Source organism: Bos indicus, chromosome 7, assembly GCF_029378745.1.
Source record: "Bos indicus isolate NIAB-ARS_2022 breed Sahiwal x Tharparkar chromosome 7, NIAB-ARS_B.indTharparkar_mat_pri_1.0, whole genome shotgun sequence".
Taxonomy (NCBI): Eukaryota; Metazoa; Chordata; class Mammalia; order Artiodactyla; family Bovidae; genus Bos; species Bos indicus.
The window spans coordinates 15,409,292-15,430,030 of record NC_091766.1 but is presented as its reverse complement, the minus strand read 5'-3'; the positions used below and the strand labels follow the sequence as shown (position 1 = coordinate 15,430,030).

The following is a 20,739-nucleotide window of genomic DNA, read 5'->3' as shown; positions in this document are numbered from 1 at the left end:
CCCCACACATGAGAACTACAGGGCTTTGCTTAATAAACGCTGGAGATGATACTTATGGTACTTATAGTGATTTTAGCCAGAGGGCAGAAAGAGCATCCCCAGGGGAGGGAGTCAGAGACCCCCGCCCCAGTCCCTTGTCTTCTCCTCCCCTGCCCACCTCAGAGCCTCAGTTTCCCCAGCTCAGCCCCGAGGGCACGAGGGCGGCCCGGGGGACCCGCGCCCCTCCGGCCGGCAGGGGCAGCACAGAGCGGCCCGGGACACCCGGAAGGGCCCCGCCCCCGGCCCGGCCCCGCCTAGCCCGGGCTGCCCAGAACCGGGAGGCGCTGCGGCGGCGGCGTTCACGGCGGGGACGGTGCGCGCGGCGGCGGCGGCGAGGCCGGCGGCTGGACGCGCGGGGCGCCATGGCGGCCGCCGAGCGCCGCGCCTTCGCGCACAAGATCAACAGGTAGAGCGGCCGTCGGGCCCCCTCCCGGGCCGCCCCCACGTGTCCGAGCCCCGCCCCGGGGCGGCCCAGCCCTCCCCCGCCTGGGCGTCCCTCATTCAAGCCCCTTGGGTCTTCGCCCGGTCAGCCCGCTTCCTCCGGCCCGGGGGGCGCAGGCGTGGGGAGGTAGGGAGGGCGGCGCGGGTCGGGACTGGGGGTCGTGTCGGGGCTGCTGGCGTGATGGTGGCGGAGGTCCGCCCTCGGAACCGGTGGGACGCGTCGGGGTGTGTCCGGGGGCCTTCCTGGAGGAGGTGGCTCCCGCGCTTCCTCACCAGCTCCTGGCCGATTCCCGGCCCTCGAACCCCGGGGCGTGGGAGTTGGGGGGCTCTTTCCGTCCCATCTGTGCCTGGTGTGGGGCGGGAATGTATCAGGCGCCGGAATTTGGGGCCGGGATGGCGTTCCTGGCAGCTCTTGAACCCCCTCGGGAAGTTTCCCGTGCTCTCTTCCCCGCCAGGGTCCCGTGCCCAGTTGTCTGGGGCGGGTGGGGGGTGGGGAAGGGGACAGCTGTGGATGTCCCCCCGCCCCCAGCCCTGCTTCAGGCTCTCCTAGCACCGCCTGGACGCGCTGGAGATGGATGGGTGATTGAATGGAAGGAGTGGGGGCTGGGGACAGAACCAGCTGGTGGGCAGACGGGGGAGGGGACGGGCGCCAGGCGCTGGGGAATCCGTTTCCCTGGCCACTGGAGACTGTAAGAGACTCGGCCCGGGGAGGGGGATGTCGGACTCTCTGGGGCTGAAGCGCCTCCCCCCACCACTCTGGTCTGTACATCCAGCAAAGCATTCAGAATCTGCTGGGGGCAGGGAAGCGGTTCTCTTGTATTAGTGCGTGGGCCGGGACACCCTGTGTGTCCAGCACTGCCGTGATGGAGACACCCCGGAAAAGAACCCACCCTTGGGGGCAGATACAATGGGGCAGACAGAGGAGAAGCCGGATAAAGTAGATTACATGTTAGTGGTAAGCAGTATGAGGACATACCAGGCAGAGATGGGAGGTGATGAGTGTGAGGACTACTTTAGACCTAGGAATCAGGATCAGGAAGGCCTGGAGAAGAAGATGACAAGTAAACAAAGAGCTGAAGGAGATGAGGGAGGGATCCATGCCCGGATGTTGGGGGAAGGGCATGTGCAAAGGCCCAGGGGCAGGAACCGGTGGAGTGTGTTTATAGATATCTGCTGCCAGCTGGGCTTCCTTGGTGGCTCAGATGGTAAAGAATCCACATGCAACGTGGGAGACCTGGGTTTGATCCCTAGGTTGGGAAGATTCTCTGGAGGAGGGCATGGCAACCCACTCCAGTCTTCTTGCCTGGAGAATCTCCATGGACAGAGGACCCTGGTGGGCTACAGTCTATACGGTCGCAAAGAGTCAGACACAACTGAGCGACTAAGCACATAGCAGGTTGGAGCAGAGTGAGAAAGGGGCTGTGGGAACGGGTTGTACAGGGCTTGTGGGTTATGGGGAGGAGTTCAACTTTTACCCTGGGTGAGGTGGGAGCCATGGAGAGTTCAGAACAGGGGAGGGACGCTGTGACCTGGTGTCTGGACGCATATCAGTTGGGCGGTTTTTACGTTCTGCTATCTCTGTGTCTGAATTGTCCCTCTGTCTTGGACCTTCAGTGTTTCTGAGCCTGGGGAGGTTATTACTGTTTCTTTGCCACTCAAGTCCCTGTGTCCCTGTGTCCTTGGGTCCTGGCTTCCACTTGAGTGGAAGCAGAGGCCCTGGGTTTTGCCCTGGGAGATGGATACTGTAGAGCTCAGAGTAAGAAAAGCAGAACAAGATCTTGGGGCTGCCATGTTGTCGTCATTAGCTGTTAAGTCATGTCTAACTCTTTTGCCGCTCCATGGACTGTAGCCCGCCAGGCTTCTCTGTCTATGGGATTTCCCAGGCAAGAATACTGGGGTGGGTTGCCATTTCCTTCTCTGGGGGATCTTCCCAACCCACGGATCAAACCTGTGTCTCCTGGATGGCAGGCGGATTCTTTACTGATGAGTCAGATTCTACCCCACCAGGGAAGCCCTGGGGCCCTAGTGAACCACAAACAAATGGCTCAGGCCATCCTCTGACAGGGTCTGCAGAGCAGACACCCAGGTGTCTACATGCTGAGACCTAGGCCTGTATTCATCTCCTTGTTCACTGAGATCATTCATTCCACAAATGCCACAGGAACCTGCATGTTAGACTGTCCCCCAGGTTCCTAATGAACAGGCTCATTTAAAACAAAGATTTGGAGGGACGACTTAAAAGTACAAACTCATAGAGCCAGTGGTTAGGACTCCAGGCTCCCACTGCAGGGGCATGAGTTCAATCCCTGGTCTGGAACTAAGATCCTGCAAGCCATGTATCCAGATAAAAAAAAGTGATGGTCATTGTCACCATTCCAGGTTGGATTTTAAAGAATACAAGTGAAAAAAAAGAAAAAAAAACATGTCGCATACAGTACATTTGTCCGTATTGTTTGTGCTCAGTTGTGTCCGACTCTTTGCAACCCTATGGACTTCAGCCCACCAGGCTCCTTTGTCTGTGGGATTCTCCAGGCAAGAATACTGGAATGGCTTGCCATTTTCTTCTATAGGGGTTCTTCCTGATCCAGGGATCGAATCCACATCTCTTGCATCTCCTGCATCGAATTGTCTCCTGCATTGGAGAAGGATTTACCATTTGAGCCACCATGATGGATGATATGCGTTCAGAAAAATGCCAAGTTTAAAAGAGTAATTATGAAACAAATTCCAGGACTTCCCTGCTGGCCTACTGGTTAAAACTCTGTGCTTCCGATGCAGGAGGCACGGGTTTCATCTCTGGGCAGGGAACTAAGATCCCACATGCCTTGCAGTGCGACCAAAAAATTGAAAAAAAAAAAAAAAGAAATGCCATGGAAGAAGTCACTTGGATCAAAATAGGGGCTGTCTCTACCTTCCTGAGCCTTCCCACTCTAGCCGCTCTCCCAGGTGATCTGCACCTGGTTCTGCTCCTCAGGGAGCTACCATGCTGGTGGCTGCTACTATCGTTTCCCCACTTGCATTATAATGTCTTCATTTAATTTGGCTCCCTGTCTGCTCTGAGTTGGTTTTGCCTGTTTAGAACATCCCATAAATGGAACCACATGGAATCTCAAGTCCTCTGTGGCAGCAAGATGTCAGGAGAAGGGCTCATCTGTGTTGCTGCATATAGTCAGACGCATCCCTTTTCATCGTCGCATACTTTTCCCTCTGCTTGTGTATTCTCCACCTTCAGTCAAGGAACTTGTGAGTTGTTTCCCTTTGAGGTTGTCATGATCAGAGCTACCGTGAACATTCTTGGCCATGTGTTTCCGCCTGAGTATCTACACCTCAAAGTGGAATTGCTGGATTGGCATGTTTTCAACTTTGCTTGTTCGTTTACAGATGGTTTTCCGAAGGGATTCCCCTAGTAGCAGATAAGAATTCCTAATCCTTGGTGGCATTCATATTATTTGCCTTTAAATTTTGCCAGCACTCATATTATTTGCCTTGCCAGCACTCACTGTTCGCCTTTAAATTTTTCTGCCAGTCCAGGAGGTGTGTGTATAGGGTGGGATATGAGGAGGAATCTCTTCATGGTTTTATTTTTCGAATTTTATTTTTGGCTGCACCACGTGGCTTGTGGGATCTTTAGTTCCCTGACCAAGGCTTGAACTCATGCCTCCTGCAGTAAGTGCAGAGTCCTAACCACCGAACCACCAGGGAGTTCCCATTTATGTGTGGTTTTTTTTCTTTAAGATTTTAAACATTTATTTACTTATATTTATTTTTGGCTGCGGTGGGATCTTTGTTGCTGCTTGAGGACTTTAGTGGTGGCGAGCAGAGGCTGCTCTCTAGTTGCGGTGCTCTGGCTTCTCATTGCAGTGGCTTCTCTTGTTGCAGAGCACAGGCTCAGTAGTTGTGGTACACGGGCTTAGTTGCTCCGCTGCCTGTAGGATCTTCCCAGATCAGGGATTAAACCTGTATCTCCTGCACTGGCAGGAGGGTTTTTTTTTTTTTTTTTTTTTTTTATTACTGAGCCACCAAGAGAGCCTTATAGTTTTGTGTTTATTCATTTTCTTCCCTCACTTTTTGCAGACTTATGTCAAATTCCAAGGCTTATTGTCATTCTTATTTCTGGTTTTATCATCCTCCTTCCCTGTAAGAGTAGACCTCTGTTAATCTGACCAGCCCTAGGGGGAGGTCCCGGAGAAGGCAATGGCACCCCACTCCAGTACTCTTGCCTGGCAAATCCCATGGACGGAGGAGCTTGGTGGGCTGCAGTCCATGGGGTTGCTAAGAGTCAGACACGACTGAGTGCCTTTACTTTCACTTTTCACTTTCCTGCATTGGAGAAGGCAGTGGCAACCCACTCCAGTATTCTTGCCTGGAGAATCCCAGGGACAGGGGAGCCTGGTGGGCTGCCGTCTATGGGGTCCACAGTCTCACACGAATTCCTAGTGATGCCACTGCTTCCTCTTTCCCCTCTGAGCACCTCTTAGAATCACATCAGGTTGTCAAGTTTTCACCTTAGAAAGATTGATCTCATCAATCAAATTCTGAGACCCGTTCCTGAGAAAACCCACTAAGTTCAGCTCAACATTTTGCCTGCTTTTTTGTAATGTGGTCCATGGGGACATCCGAAGCACATCTGATGTGGGAGTGAGACAGAGGAGTGGGTAATGACTCCAGGTGAGGGTCCTGAGCATCCACAAGGGTGGGCTGTGCTTGGTGAGACACAGAGGATGGTGGGAGGGCAGGGTATCTGTGTGTGTGTAAGTTGCTAAGTTGTGTCTGACTCTTTGCAACTCCATGAACTGTAGCCCGCCAGGTGCCTCTGTCTGTGGAATTCTGCAGGCAAGAGTATTGGAATGGGTTGCCATTGCCTTCTCCAGATTCTCTGTATGGGCCCGGTTAATCTATATAGCATAGATTTGAAGATTTGTCGGGGTTCAGATGGTGCTGAAGGCCGAGACCGGATGGGACCGCTCTGGGGGCAGGTAAAGGGCAGGTGTTCCACAGTCTCTGTTCTTGGCTCTGCTTCCTGTCACGGGCATCGTGGCATGCCTAACGCTGAAGGACTGTGACCCCCAGCTGACCAGGGTTCCATTCTGGGCACTGCTGTGTGACCCCGGGTGCCTCACGACCCCTCTCTGAGCCCCACTCACCTTTGGTTTACAAAAGCAGGTCAGAAATTCCAGTTTCCCAGGATGCTCTTTGAGGCAATGTGGTGACAGCAACTCTTAATTAAGCACTTACTATGTGCCAGGCCCTATACTCAGAACAGCTCGATAAGAGGTGGGTACCAGGGTGGCACAGTGGTAAAGAATCTGCCTGCCAACGCAGGAGATGTGAGACACATGGGTTCTATCCCTGGGTCAGGAAGATCCTCTGGAGAAGGAAATGGCAACCCACTCCAGTATTCTTGCCTGGGAAATCCCACGGATTAGAGGAGCCTGGTGGGCTACAGTCCATGGGGTGGAAAAAGAGTTGGACGCGACTTAGCGACCAAACAACAACAGATACCACTAAGCCCAGAGGCCTGGAGAAGAGGTGTCGTTCACCCAGGCTCGCCCAGCTCCAAGTGCAGAGCTCTGTGGCTCGGTGAACTAGTTCCCGTGGCCATGCCATTGTGGACTCAGTGGGTTCCCACCCTGGGGCACTCACTCCAAGGCCAGTGACCAAATGAAGCTGGACGTTCGGCCCCCGCTCCCCTCCCTGCTTTGCAGCAGCAGCTGCAGAACAGCTGGGCCCAGGGCACAGACAGGTTCCCTGTTCCAGCATCTTTTGTAAATCACCCCCAACCCTCTGTGCCCAGGCTTCCCGAGTAAGCGGCCAGGACTTGGGGAATTTGAGGACAAGTCTCTGGTGGCTCCGAGAGAAAAGAACCTGCCTGCAATGCAGGAGACCTGAGTTCCATCCCTGGGTCAGGAAGATCCCTTGGAGAGGGAAATGGCAACCCACTCCAGTATTCTTTCCTGGAGAATTCCATGGAAAGAGCAGCCTGACAGGCTACAGTCCATGGGGTCACAAAGAGTTGGACATGACTGAGCGACTAACACTTTCACTTCCCCTGATTTTTAATATCCTTTGAAATTCCTGCAAGCTAGTCTTCCCTCTTCGCCTCCCACCCCCCATCCAATAGAAATAGTTGACACAGAAAATAAATAGAATCCAGGGTCAGAGAAAGAAGGAGGCTGCCGTCTCACATCAGAGACCCCACGTTGAATCAGGGTCGTGGTCGAGTTCTGTTTGACCCACACAGATTTGAATTCAGAGGCCTCCAGGCTCCGCTGAAGCTCCCAACTGACCCCACCCCCACCCACACCTGTCTTACCTGGGCCCACCCCGCACATCTATCTCACTGATGACACATGGGCCACATTTGCAATCCTTAGCACTTTTAATTTCTTTTTGTTTCAGTAGTTTAAAAAAACATTTATTATTGATTTCTTTGGCTGCACCGGGTCTTACCTGTGGCACTCAGGGTCTTTAGTTGCTGCATGTGGGATCTTAGTTCCCCAACCAGGGATTGAACCTGGATTGGGAATGTGGAGTCTTAACCACTGGACCCCCAGGCAGTTCCAGGCATAACTTTTTTTTTTAATTTAATTTTATTTTTTAACTTTACAATATTGTATTGGTTTTGCCATATATCAAAATGAATCCGCCACAGGTATACACGTGTTCCCCATCCTGAACCCTCCTCCCTTCCCTCCCCATACCATCCCTCTGGGTCGTCCCAGTGCACCAGCCCCAAGCATCCAGTATCGTGCATCGAACCTGTTCTGGCGACTCGTTTCATATATGATATTATACATGTTTCAATGCCATTCTCCCAAATCATCCCACCCTCTCCTTCTCCCACAGAGTCCAAAAGACTGTTCTATACATCAGTGTCTCTTTTGCTGTCTTGTATACAGGGTTGGGCATAACTTTCTATTAAGCAGATTTCCAAACAATGAGAAAAGAGTGATTGAGGCCTGAATCTCCCACAGTTGCTTTCTTGATTTTAAGAGACACTGAGGCCCAGAAAGATTATCCCACCTGCCCAAAGCCACACAGCTAAAAGATAAGGGGCTTTTCTCAACTTACGGTAGATTTAGGCAAGGTGGACTGAGAGGAGGATCAGAAAAGATGCACTCATTCCATCAAAAAAAAAAAAAAACGTTAATGGGAATTCCCTGGCGTTCCAGTGGTTAAGACTTGGCACTTTCACTATCAAGAGCTTGGGTTTGGTGGAGGAATTAAGACCCTGTAAGCCGTGTGGCATGGCCAAAGAAAATAATTTATTGAGCATCTACTGTGTGTGGGGTCCAGTGCCGGGGCCTTCATGGGGACAGCACAATCCTAGTCTTATTTGTACAAAGCCCTCGGGGAGCAAGGGTCTCCAGGCCCAGAGCACAGAGTCCAGCCTCAGAGCCTTGGCACTCAACTGTTCCCTCTGCCTGGCACACTTTCCCCCAGATAACTGCATGGCTGTCCCTTCCTACAAGCTCAGCTGAAGGAATTGAGAGTTTGGGGAACCCCTTCCCCTACTGGGTCTGTTCCCAATTCCTTCTCCTCCTTCCCCTCCTCCTTCCCCCATGCTGGCTGTCTCTCCCCTGTGGGTCTTGCCCCTTGACCCTCAGTCTCTGCTGTGACTGAAGGCCAGTGCGGATGCAGACGGCCCAGGAAGGTTACTGCACTGACCTTGGTGGCTGGGTTGTGCTCCAGGAGTCATGCTGGCCTCTTACACACCGTCAGCCTCAGTCTTAGACCCCGATAGGGTGTGTGTATGAACACCAGGCCCCCTGCTCAGCTCCACTGCTCTGTGAGGGCAGGGCAGCTCCAGATGGGGAAACTGAGGCTCAGGGGCAGAGTGACTTGTCTAGCAAGGGTGGAACGGGGCTCACCTTCCTGATAAGGGGTTGGGGGGCAGAGATCCCCTAGATGAGGACGTGGAGACCTTTCTGCAGATCTGGGAGCCTGTCCTGGTGGGAAGAAGAAAGAGCGGGGATCAGTGACCCCCAGGCGCTGCCCAGCCGCAGCCCCCTGCCCCCCTTATCTGTGCTTGGAAGAGGAAAGGGGGTGATGTGTCTGCCACAGCCTTGGGGGCACCCATGCTGAGATCTATGCATCCTGGATCCTGGGTTCTCTTGGCCCGTGGCCGGATTTTTTTCTTTCCACAGCCTGGCTTTTCCTCTCCTAGCATGAATCTGTGGGCCCCAAAGCCCCAGTTCCCAGGACCCCGCTGCCCGAGTTTTCGCGCCCTCTATGGTCCCCTTCCTGTCCCCGCAGGACAGTGGCTGCCGAAGTGCGGAAGCAGGTGTCCCGGGAACGCAGCGGCTCTCCCCATTCCAGCCGGCGCTGCAGCAGCTCCCTGGGGGTGAGTGTTTGGGAGGCGCTCCCCTACCCAACCTGCTGTGGGGGAGCTGAGGCTGGGAGGGGCCCAGCTGTGGCAGGGGAGGGGGGTCCCAGTCCTGGCCCAGCACTGTCGCATTCCCCATTCCCAGTGAGTGTGATGGGGAGCTGGCTGGTCCCCCTCTGCAGGGAGCAGCCCCGTGGGTGGTCAAGGGGGGAGAGGTTCGGCCCCCACCCCCCCTCCCCTGTGCCCACACCTCCTGCTGTCTAGACTGGACCACCCAGCTGGGGATGCTGGGGAGGGAGGTCTGGGGAATGGGCTGCTGCGGCAAGGGAGGAGGTGGGGCTCTCTCGCCCCCAGGGCCTTAGGAATTGTCTCTTTCTTTGCTACAGTCCACAGGCCTTTCCTTCCACCAGGAGTTTCCTGCCCTTCCAGGCACAGGGTGTGATTTCCTGCCTGGAAAGAGGGGCCCGGCCCAGCTGGGAAGGGGGTGGAGCGGCTGAGGTCACTCACTGTCCCCTGCGGCTCCTCCAGGGCCCCTCCCACCACTCCAACACCCTCCATGGCTCCCACCGCCCCCTTGATTGTCTGAGGCCAGCCCAAGCCCACACTCAGCCTCCAGCCCCCAACCCCGGGGCCCAGGTCACAGCCACTTTGCTCCACCTCAGGTCCCACTGACCGAAGTTGTTGAGCCCCTGGATTTTGAGGATGTGCTTCTGAGCCGGCCGCCGGATGTAGAGCCTGGGCCTCTCCGGGATCTGGTTGAGTTTCCAGCTGATGACCTAGAGCTACTGCTGCAGCCCCGGGAATGCCGAACCACGGAGCCCGGTATCCCCGAGGACGGGTGGGTCAAGCCCCACACCCTCCCTATCTGTATCTCCACACTGCCTCTGTACCCCACATCAACAGTCCCTCTCCCACCAAGCTCCCGAGAGCCCTGAGTTCAGCTTCTGGCTTGGCTCTGTGACCTTAGACAAGTCCCCTTCCCTCTCTGAGCCTTTACCTCTATATCCCTGAAAAAGACAGAAGGACAGGCCACTGGAAAGATTTAACACTGGGTCCTGCTTCTGTGTGGGGCTCCTTGATGGCTCAGACAGTAAAGAAACTGCCTGCAATGTGACAGACCTGGGTTCGATTCCTGGGTTGGGAAGATCCCCTGGAAGAGCTCATGGCAACCCACTCCAATGTTCTTGCCTGGAGAAGCCTATGCACAGAGGAGCCTGTTGGGCTACAGTCCATGGGGTTTGCAAAGAGTCGGCCATGACTGAAGTGACGGACGCTTTCGCTTCTCTGCTTTTGTTTACCCTGATTGTATTTTGTGCAGAAAGATGGATGCCCAGGTGAGAGCTGCGGTGGAAATGTACACTGAGGACTGGATCATTGCCCATAGGAGGTGGGTCTGACTCGGGGGCAGCTCAGGGTAGAGAGGCCAGGTCTGAGCCCAGAGGAGCCCGTTGTCTGCCACTGTCGCTGCTCCTCCTGGTTATGCGCCCACTGTCCCTGCAAGGGTAGCTGGACTTCCGCGGCGGCGCATCCAGGGGATGGATGGCCCTGCAGGCATCACGGGGGCCTTGCGGGTGTGTCAGTCAGCACCTTGGGGAGCCCTGGGGAGCCCCCATTTCTGCTACCCTCTCATCCTCCTAGATACCAGCACCTGAGTGCGGCGTACAACCCCATCACCACGGAAACTCAACGGGAGAGGCAGAAGGGGCTTACCCGCCAGGTCTTTGAGCAGGACACTTCTGGGGATGAGAGGTCCAGCCCCGAGGACTCGGTGAGGGAGCCCTGGCAGGGGTCACTATAGGGGTGGGCGGGTGGAGGGGTGTGCACCGCCTGCCTGAGGCTTCAACTCTAAATCCTTTGTGATGGGCAATGACCTGAACAGCGCTCCAGCCCCACAGGAAATCTATCAGCCCTGTAACTGAAAAGTTAAGAATCATAATTATCAGCATTTATGAGCTTCTTTTTTTTTTTCAAGTTACCCAGTCATGTCCAACTCTTTGTGACCCCATGGACTATAGCCTGCCAGGCTCCTCTGTCCATGGAATTCTTCAGGCCAGATACTGGAGTGGGTAGCCATTCCCTTCTCCAGGGGATCTTCCCAACCCAGGGATCAAACCCAGGTCTCCCGCATTGCAGGCAGATTCTTACCATCTGAGCCACCAGGGAAGCCCTATTAAGTGCTTGGTGTATACTAAATGTTTTATACTTGTCCTCTTTTCATTCTGTGAAGCAGGGAAACACCCATTTTGCAGATAGAGAAATTAAGGGGGCTGTTCCTTGGCGGTCTAGTGGTTAGGATTCGACGCTATCACTGCTGTGGCCCGGTTTTAGAACCTGGTTGCAAGGAACTGAGATCCCACAGGCTGCCCAGTGCAGCCAAAATTCAAAAAAAGAAAAAAGAAACTAAGGCATGCCTGGCTTAATAGAGGGCTTTCATTGGCCTGCTGAGGTTTGAACCTGTATTTTGTCAACCAATATTTATTGAGTGCCTACTTTTACCAAGAATCATATAAAGAAATACTGTTATTGTTTCTAGTGTTATCTGTTTATGAATGTAGTTGGGGAAACTGAGATCCTTAGCTGTTGGGGTTAGAGACCCAGGGTCACAGAGCTGAGCTGGGATTTAAAGTAGGGTAATCTGCTTCTGGGGGCTTTCCCAGTGGCTCAGCAATAAATAACCCGCTTGCCAATTCAGGAGTGTGGGTTCAATCCCTGGGTCTCGAAGATGCCCTAGAGGAGGAAATGGCAACCCACTCCAGTGTTCTTGCCTGGGAAATTCCATAGACAGAGGAGCCTGGCGGACTCTAGTCCATGGGGTCACAAAAGAGTTGGACCAACTGAGCACCTCAACACCAACAAATCTGCTTCTGACCAGAGCTGAGTCTAGAAGGTCTGGCAGATCCTGGGCTAGTAACAACCCCAGTGAGAAGAACTCTCCCTTCCCTGGCAACAGTGAGCAAAGTCCTCAAAGGCTCTCATTGGCCCAGCCCAGACATACCTGACTTTGCTGTGTTCTGATTGACCAGACAAGGGTCATGTGATGCCCAGACTGGGAAGTAGCCTTCTCAACCATAGTAAAGGGTGACACCCATTTTGCAGATGAAGAAACTGAGGCATGGCAAGCTTAGTAGAGGTCCTTCACTGGCCAGCTGAGTCTTGAGCCTTAATTTTTTCAACTGGTATTTTTTGAGTGTCTACTTTTACCAATAATAATCATATCTCCAGACAGAAGTTTCTAGAAAGAAGGTCAGCAAAGCCCTCAGGTGACCCTTGTCATGGTGACCTTAGCCCCTGGTCCTGAGCATGTGCATTCTCTACTGGCAGGATGACCCCCGACACTCCTCAGGCTCCCTGGATGACACCCCACGAAGCAGTGGTGCCTCTGGCATCTTCGACCTGAGGAACTTGGCGGCAGATTCTTTGCTACCCTCACTCCTGGAGCGCGTGGCCCCAGAGGACGTGGACCGGCGTAATGAGGCATTGCGGCGGCAGCACCGGCCCCGCGCCCTGCTCGCGCTCTACCCCGCACCCGACGAGGTGGGTGCCCGCTCAACTGCACAGCCCCTGGGATCAGTACACAGCCAATTGACATGTATCCCTGTGTATGATCCCAGTGAGATTTCCTGGGTGCCTAATGTATACCCTGCATTTCAATTCAGTAGCTCTTACTGGATTCTCCTATATTGTATACCCCTGTATTTATCCAGGCAGCATTTATTGGGAACTTACTATATGCTGCTGTATTTACTCAACCAATATTTATTGTATGCCTACTGTATAGTCTTTAAACAAACAGCATTTAATCAACCAGCATTCATTAAGCACCTGTTATATATGCCTGTGTTTATTGGGCACTCACTGTGTTGTTCAGTCTCTAAGTCGTGTCCAGCTCTTTGCGACCCCATGAACTATAGCTCGCCAGGCTTCCCTGTCCTTCACTATCTTTTGGGATTTGCTCAAACTCATGTCTATTGAGTTAGTGATCCAACCACCCCATCCTCTGTAGCCCCCTCTCCTCCTGCCCTCAATCTTCCCCAGCATCAGTGTCTTTTCCAATGAGTCAGCTCTATTTAATGACTATTATTTATTATATATCCCTTTATTTTTATCTACCCAGCATTTATTGGGCTTTTACTATATACTCATATTTATTCCATCAATATTCACTGTATGTCTACTGTATAGTTTTCTATTTAAACAGCATTTGAGCAACTAATACTTATTGAGCATCTGTATATATCCAACTGACTTTTATTAAGCACCTAGTATATACATCTGTGTTTTAATTCAGCGATTCACTGAGTGCTTGCTGTATAGCCCTATGATTATTCAACCAGTTCTTACTGGGTGTCTAGTATGTATCACTATGTATGTCTAGTCAGCATTAATTAGATATTTTCTGTATACATCTATGTTTGTTCAACCACATTATAGTAGGTACCTACTACATACCTCTATTTATCCAACCAGGATGTGTGAGTGCCTGTTGTATAGCAGCCACTGGGGATACAGCCATGAACAAGATAGACCCAGTCCCTGCCCTCTGAGTTCAGTCTAGTGGAGAAGAGACCTCCCTACAGGAGATGACAACCCAGAGTAGTGCCATGATGAGCTGTGTGTCATTGTCCCTCAGGGCTTCGCAGGTGACACTGGTGGTACAGAACCTACCTCCCCGTGCAGGAGATATTAAGAGATGCTGGTTCTATCTCTGGGTCAGGAAGACCCTCCCCCGCCCCCCACCAGAGGAGGGCATGGCAGCCCACTCCAGTATTCTTGCCTGGAGAATCCTAGGGACAGAGGAGCCTGGAAGGCTATGGTCCGTGGTGTTGCAATGAGTCAGACACAAGTGTAGCGACTTAGCACACACGCACGCACATTGTCCCTCTCACAGCCCTCCGTGTCCCAGCCATGGGGCCCACTGCATCAGGGCCTGGTGAGGACCTGGAGTGTCAGATACCTCTGGGTGAAGGAAGGCTTCCTGGAGGAAGTGCCAGCTAAACTGTGACCTGCTGATGAGCAGGTATTGACCAGGCCAGGAGAAAGGGAGAAGGAGGGCATTCCAGGCTGGGGGAACAGCATGTGCAAAGGCTCAGAGGCTGGGGACTGAAAGCTTAATCAGGCTGAGGGTAGAGCTGGTCTCAGGCCACACGTTCCAGCTGCTCCCTGGAGGATGGGTCCCAGCTGCCCCTTTGGCTCTTGGCAGGATGAGGCTGTGGAACGTTGCAACCGCCCAGAGCCACCGCGAGAGCACTTCGGACAGAGGATCCTGGTCAAGTGTCTGTCGCTTAAGTGAGTGTGCTGATTCGTCCCTCCCTTCAGGCACGCAAGGGGGGATCCTGGGGGGATTACAGTGAGGCATACAGTCGGCGTTCACTATGCGAGCCAGGCCATTACTGTGTGCAGCCCTGAGACCATAGACTTTCAGGCTGGGAAATAAGACTTCTTTCATTATTCAAAGCCACTAACCCTAAGTTCCAGTTGAGTGCCAGCCTCAGCTCTCAGCCTTCCATGTTTATTTTTTCTTTGTATATTTATGTGTGTGTGTATTTTTTATTTAAAAAATTTTAATTTATTTTAATTTTTAAAAAACTTTTGCTGTGCTGGGTCTTCGTTGCTGCACTGGCTTTTCTGGTTACGGCAGGCAGGGCTGCTCTCTAGTTGCGGTGCATGGGCTTCTCCTTGTGGTGGCTTCTCACCTTGCAGAGCATGAGCTCTAGGTACACAGGCTTCCGTAGTTGCAGCACTTCGGCTCGGTAGTTGTGGTGCACAGGCTTAGTTGCTCCGGGGCATGTGGGATCTCACCATTCTAGAGATCAAACCTGCGTCTCCTGCACTGGCAAGCAGATTCCTTACCACTGAGCCACCAGGGAAGCCCTCCACGTGTATTACCTCTGACCTTCACCGCAACATCACGTTGTGGGTTCGGGTGAGAAACTGAGGCTAGGGAGGTGAAGTCATTGTGCCCAAGATCACAGTGACTTGTGAGGCCAGAGTCTGGCCCTCGCCCAGTCTGCAGCTGGCACCCAGGCTAGAGGGGGCGCTGGTGACCCTGGGCCTGGCTTCTCGCCGCCACAGCCCCTGCACATCGGCCCTGGGGAGCAGCCAGAGTGCGTGGGAATGGAGCGGAACAGGATGTGGCCTTGGACCCAAGCCCGGCCCTGCCCCTCCCTACCCTGAGTTCCTGCCTGGATGGGGGCAGGAAAGGGAGGCCCCATCTGGCCTGAGGCCGTGGTGGGCTGCCTGCCTCCAACACACAGGCTGGGAACCAGCTCTGTAGGCTCATTCAGTCATTCAACCAACAGTGAGCGCCTGCTGTATGCAAGTTGTATAACTGGGATGACCACACGGGGCTCCCTAGGTGGGGAACACAACACACACAAAGGTCTGGAGAAAGAAAAAATGAGGCCAAGAGGTGGGTGGGTTTGCTCCACGCAGGGCAGTGGTGAGCCTCAAATTTTAAGTTTTTTTTTCTTTTTCTTTTTGGCTGTGCTGGGCTTTGTTGCTGTGCCCTGGCTTTTTCTAGTAGCATCGAGTGGGGGCTACTCTCCAGTTGTGGTGCTCAGGCTTCTCATTTCGGTGGCTTCTCGTTGTGGAGCATGGACTCTAGAGCGTGGGCTCAATAGTCGTAGTGCACGGGCTTCGTTGCCCCTTGGTGTGTGGAATCTTCCTGGACCAGGGACTGAACCCATGTTCCCTGCATTGGCAAGTGGATTCTTATCCACTGGACCACCAACTGAGGACAGACCTCAGTTTCCCCTTTTGCAAAATGGGACAGGCCTTTCCTACAAGTCCTTAGATGGTGCTTCTTTGTGACCCAGTGGGAGTCAGATGCCCTCCCCTCCCAGTGCGCTGAGGCTGGGCTGGACCTCCAGAGGGAGAGGGCATATGGAGATGAGAGGGTCAAGGTCAGCCCCTGCCAGAGAGCCCCCATTCATTGCAGGTTCGAGATTGAAATCGAGCCCATCTTTGGCATCTTGGCCCTATACGACGTACGAGAGAAAAAGAAGGTAGGAGCCCCTTTCTTCCCCTTCCTCCCACCCGCTCCTCTTCCTTGCTGCAGGTGATGGTCTTCCTGGGGGTGGGGGCTCAGCTGTTTCTTGTGCCCCTAGATCTCAGAGAACTTCTACTTTGACCTGAACTCGGACTCCATGAAGGGGCTACTGCGGGCCCACGTCACCCATCCTGCCATCTCGACCCTGGCCCGCTCTGCCATCTTCTCTGTGACCTACCCTTCGCCTGACATCTTCTTGGTCATCAAGGTATACTGACTGCGGCTGGCAAGGGGTTGATCATGGTGAAGGCCACAGGTGAGGTCCCTGCTCTCATAGAAGAAGACATGTCTCCAAGAATGGTGATCAGGGCTGTCATGCAGGAAGCCCAAGAGGAAGCCTGAGCCCACAGGGAGCTTCTGAGTGAACCCAGGTGGGGAGAAATCACCAAGGGCTTCTTGGAGAGGTGACAGCTGAGCTGGCACCCATGAGTAGGCAACCTGGGGAGAAATGGCATCCTGGCACATGTGGGTAAACATTTAAAATGGGTGTTTTTTTTTTTTTGGTTGAGTTTTTCAGTTTATTAGGGGTGGGAAAACTTAATTGGCACATGGTTTGGGATTTTGTTTCCAGGAGTGAGCTCAAATTTCCTTTCCCAAAATGTTCAATTAGTTTTTGATCAATTAATTAATGACATTAATTGGACACCTTAAGGCAGGCACTGCTTCCAGTCAGTCAGGCTCCACAAGGATTCTGGCCTTTGCTCCTCACAGCCCAGGGAGGTGGGGGTTGCCATGGGGCCCATTTTACAGATGGGGAAACTGAGGCACAAAACCCAGAAGGAATGTGCTCAAGGTCCCACAGCCCCCAAGTGGTCAGGATTGGAGTCCAGGCCCAGAGCCGTGCTTGGAGTGGACTTTGCTTATACTAAGAAATAAAGATGTAAATATGGGAGGAAAAATGGAATCTTGGCTTTGGGGGCAGGGCTTAAATGGTGGGGCGGGGGCAGCTAGTTACGCAGGCTGACAGCTAGCACTCAGTCCAAGGGATATGGGAGCCATGGGAGGTGTTGGAGCGAGAGCCCTAGCTGGGTGGAATGTTTGGGAGATGGTGAAGGTCAGAGAGGTTGGGAGTGAGGTGGGGAGGTTGGGGTCCTGGCAGCACCTTACTGGGCTTACCCGCCCCTCAGCTGGAGAAGGTGCTGCAGCAAGGAGACATTAGCGAGTGCTGCGAGCCCTACATGGTGATGAAGGAGGTGGACACAGCCAAGGTGAGCGTGGGAGGCCGGGCGGAATGTTGAAGGGGTACCCCCGCAGAGCAGATCCTGGATTCAGCAGGCCTGGGACACTGAGCTTGTGGGGGGTGGTGTGTGTCGGGGGTCTCCTCCCAGAACAAAGAGAAGCTGGAGAAGCTACGCCTGGCGGCTGAGCAGTTCTGCACCCGTCTGGGCCGCTATCGCATGCCTTTCGCCTGGACGGCCGTGCACCTGGCCAACATCGTGAGCAGCGCTGGCCAGCCAGACCGAGACTCAGACTCAGAGGGCGGTGAGGAGGCGGGACCGATGGGCCAGGGGCGGAGCTACTAGGGTGATGAAGGGGCGCCCTCTGCTGGCCGGACTAGGTACCAGGCCTGAGTCTGCAGTGTCTTGGCTCCCCGCACCCTTCATTTCTGTCCCTCTCCATCACTGTCTCCACTAGAGCGCCGACCCACCTGGACCGACCGCCGCCGTCGGGGACCCCAGGACCGGATGAGTAGTGGGGACGACGCTTGCAGCTTCTCTGGCTTCCGCCCAGCCACACTAACCGTCACCAACTTCTTTAAGCAGGTGTCATGGCTGGGGGCGGGGGTAGGGGGCTGAGAGAGGGGGACCCCACGCACATCCCCATTTCCCTCTTGCGGCCGCACGATCGCCGGGGATCCCCAAACCTCTCAGCCCTGGTTCACTGGGGCGGGTTCGTGCAGGAGGCTGAGCGGCTCAGTGACGAGGACCTCTTTAAGTTCCTGGCTGACATGCGGCGCCCGACATCCCTGTTGCGACGCCTGCGTCCCGTGACCGGTGCGTCGTGTGCCCCATACATGAGACGTGTCACTCATGTAGTCACTGAAACCCGCATCTGCTGTGCCAGATCTTGGTGACCATGATAGACAAAGCCCTGACTTCGGGGGTGGACCTTCCAGTGGGGGCCAGAGATGAGAAACAGAATAAATAAGACAGGTAGTGGGTCAAACCGGGAATGTGGGCAGAGCTGATCAAAGATGGGAGGCAGCAACGGGAGTTGAGGGTGACTTCCCGCCATAGCACCTGAAAGATGGAGCCACCAGAGGGCATTGTGGGAGAGTCAGAGCCCTGACCTGAGCTCGGAGTGTGTGTGTGGGGGAGGGGACCCCAGCTGGAGACTCCGAGGAAGGTGCAAACTGGCTCCCCCTCCCTAGCCCAGCTCAAGATCGACATTTCCCCGGCCCCCGAGAACCCCCACTTCTGCCTCTCCCCGGAGCTGCTTCATGTCAAGCCCTACCCAGACCCCAGAGGCCGGCCCACCAAGGAGATCCTGGAGTTCCCCGCCCGTGAGGTCTATGCCCCCCACACCAGCTACAGGTACAACCTCTGGGGCAGCCTGGCATTTGAATATGGGGGTCATCATGCAGAGTGAGGTCTGCTTCCCTTCCAACACACACAGACGCTGGCCTGAGATGCCACTGCTCTGCTTTAATAGGGAATGTGTAGGCATGAAGGGGCATATCCTTCCTCCACCCTTCCTCGACCATCCATGTTCTCTGCCTGCGTCCCCGCCTGCTTCCTTCTCTGCTCCATGACTGGAAGCCGGGCCCAGCACCCTGGCTGACCTCAGCGGATGGGCAGCTTCTCCCTGTGCAGGGGCCGCATGGGGCAGGGCCGTGTCCCTCGATGCATGACTGGTCCTCAGTTCTGCCCAGGCTCAGGCTCAGGCTGGGAGCGCAGCCATGTGGAGTCTGGGAAGGAGGTGAGGCTTAGCCAAGGCAGAGGGATACCCCCCATTCCGCTGCCCTCGCACACCTAGACCCCCTCCAGGCTCACCTCTCCTGAATCTGTCTCAGCCGCTGCTGCTGTGCCATCATCTCCTGCTTCTGTCGCTGCACATGACCCGTGAGGACCCACACGATGTGGCTCTGCTCATCAGCATGGGCCTGTGGATCAGGACAGAACCCTCAGCTGGGGGCCCCCTCACCTCCTATCCCTGGATTCTGCCCAGACTCCCCCCGCTTCCCACTGTATCTGTGTGATCTGCAAGCCACTGCCACTCCTTGGCCTCAACTTTCCCAGCTGTAAAATGGGGATGAAATAGGAGTCCCTCTGTGGGATTGTTCTGAGCATGATAGAGATTGTGATGATTTAATTGCTAAGTCGTGTTCGACTCTTGCAACCCCATGGACCGTAGTCCACCAGGCTCCTCTGTCCATGGGATTTTCAGGCAAGAATACTAGAGTGGGTTGCCATTTCCTTCTCCAGGGGATCTTCCTGACCCAGGGATTGAACCTGTGTCTCCTGCATCACGAGTGGATTCTTTACCACTGAGCCACCAAGGAAGCCCATGATAGAGATTATTAGGGGGTATAAAACAGTGCTGAGTACATCATAGGTGCTCCAGAAACACTCTTCTAGTATGCATTTATTGAATAACTATTATGTGCCCCATCTCAGGTTGAGGATTTTATCTGCGCTGAGTCCCTGGCTCTATTTTGAGACATCAGTTGTTGTTCTTATTTACAAATAAGGCAACTGAGGCATGGAAAGGCACATGGCTTTTGCCCAGGGTCACGTAGCATAGAGGCCAGGGTACGAGAAGCCTTAACTGGGTCTGGGGGTCTCTGGGACAGAAGGTTCAGAAATGAGGTCTGATTGTGAGTCAAGGTCTTGATTCCCGCAGGGCCAGGAACCCCTTACCTTTAAGGCCTCAAATTCTTGGCGGACATGGCCCAGCCACACGCCCTTCAGTTGAACTTCTAGCTGCTTCATTTTCTCCTGCAGCACCTGCTGTCCCCGGGCCACCTCTCCCAGCACCTGGGCTGTGGCCTCTGCCTGCAGCTTGAGACCATCCTCTTCTATCTACCAATAGACCGTGGATGTTAGTAGGATGACCTACTGAAATCAGCCTGATTTTAACATTGGAAATCCTGTATTCCAGGAACCCCCCTCACTCCTGGGAAAACCCCAAAGATCAGCCCAGGCATAACTCCACTATAGACTCCTACCCACCCCACAACACCCCAACTGCAGTGCCCACCTGCATCTCCAATAGACTCGCACGTAGCTCTTGGGCTGCATCCTGGCCCTGGCTGACCTCCTTCCCCAGGAGCCCCAGCACCTGGCCATAGAGGCTCAGGCTGTTCCTGGCTTTTATCAGCTGTGCCTCTGTGGCCTTGTACACGCCGTTGAGAGCCTGGCTCAGCTGCAGGGCCCCGTGGAAGAGCAGGGTCAGCTCCTCCTGCTGTGCTGGCTCTGAGCCACTCATGGAACCCACCAATGCTGGCTGGGCCGTCATTGCCAGGGCACACAGCAGGCACAGCACGAGCATGGGCATGGCTGGAAGGCTGGGGAGGGTGTGGCCACAGCCCCGTTGGGGCTGCCTTTTATGCCTTAACACCCGCCCCTTAACTTCAGGTCAATCGTTAACCAGCCAGCTGGGTGCCCCGTGTTGTGCAAGGGCCTGGAGGTGGCACCACAGTTGCATCAGGCGGATGTCCAGCCAGCCACGCTGGAATCACGCTGGCTAGGGCTTGGGGCCAGGTGTGGGCTGGGGCACTGGTGAGAGGATAGGCCCAGGCCTGGCTGGAGAGCCCTACGGCTCCTAGCCTCCCTTTCCCATCTGTGGATGGGCACGACAACAGTAACGACAATAACGGTGAGGCTTTTATGATCGCCAGTGGTTCACCCGGAGCTGCCCCACTGCTATCACACAGTAGCTGGTC

The 20,739-nt window shown here is 54.3% G+C and overlaps 2 protein-coding genes across 8 annotated transcripts in view; one reads left to right on the top strand and one right to left on the bottom strand.

Annotated features, from left to right (window-relative positions):
* Positions 1-319: 319 nt before the first annotated feature.
* The window catches only part of DOCK6 (dedicator of cytokinesis 6), a 47,470-nt gene continuing 27,050 nt past the window's right edge, over positions 320-20,739 (top strand). For all 7 annotated transcript variants that reach the window (XR_011567528.1, XM_070792872.1, XM_070792871.1 and 4 more), the window contains exons 1-14: positions 320-445; positions 8,737-8,824; positions 9,469-9,644; positions 10,125-10,193; positions 10,445-10,574; positions 12,128-12,340; positions 14,007-14,092; positions 15,744-15,810; positions 15,913-16,062; positions 16,982-17,062; positions 17,183-17,336; positions 17,490-17,617; positions 17,755-17,848; positions 18,226-18,388. Coding sequence is in view for 6 of the 7 variants with exons in the window: in XM_070792872.1 (XP_070648973.1) it covers positions 402-445; positions 8,737-8,824; positions 9,469-9,644; positions 10,125-10,193; positions 10,445-10,574; positions 12,128-12,340; positions 14,007-14,092; positions 15,744-15,810; positions 15,913-16,062; positions 16,982-17,062; positions 17,183-17,336; positions 17,490-17,617; positions 17,755-17,848; positions 18,226-18,388 (1,643 nt within the window). In the remaining variant the exon portion in view is untranslated. The remainder of the gene's footprint in view (positions 446-8,736; positions 8,825-9,468; positions 9,645-10,124; positions 10,194-10,444; positions 10,575-12,127; positions 12,341-14,006; positions 14,093-15,743; positions 15,811-15,912; positions 16,063-16,981; positions 17,063-17,182; positions 17,337-17,489; positions 17,618-17,754; positions 17,849-18,225; positions 18,389-20,739) is intronic.
* Positions 18,480-20,368, bottom strand: ANGPTL8 (angiopoietin like 8). Its single transcript, XM_019964188.2, has 4 exons — positions 20,055-20,368; positions 19,715-19,876; positions 18,848-18,957; positions 18,480-18,762 (listed from the first exon to the last, which is right to left on the bottom strand). The coding sequence occupies exons 1-4, from the start codon at positions 20,349-20,351 to the stop codon at positions 18,735-18,737; spliced, it is 597 nt and encodes a 198-aa protein (XP_019819747.1). The 5' UTR covers positions 20,352-20,368; the 3' UTR covers positions 18,480-18,734.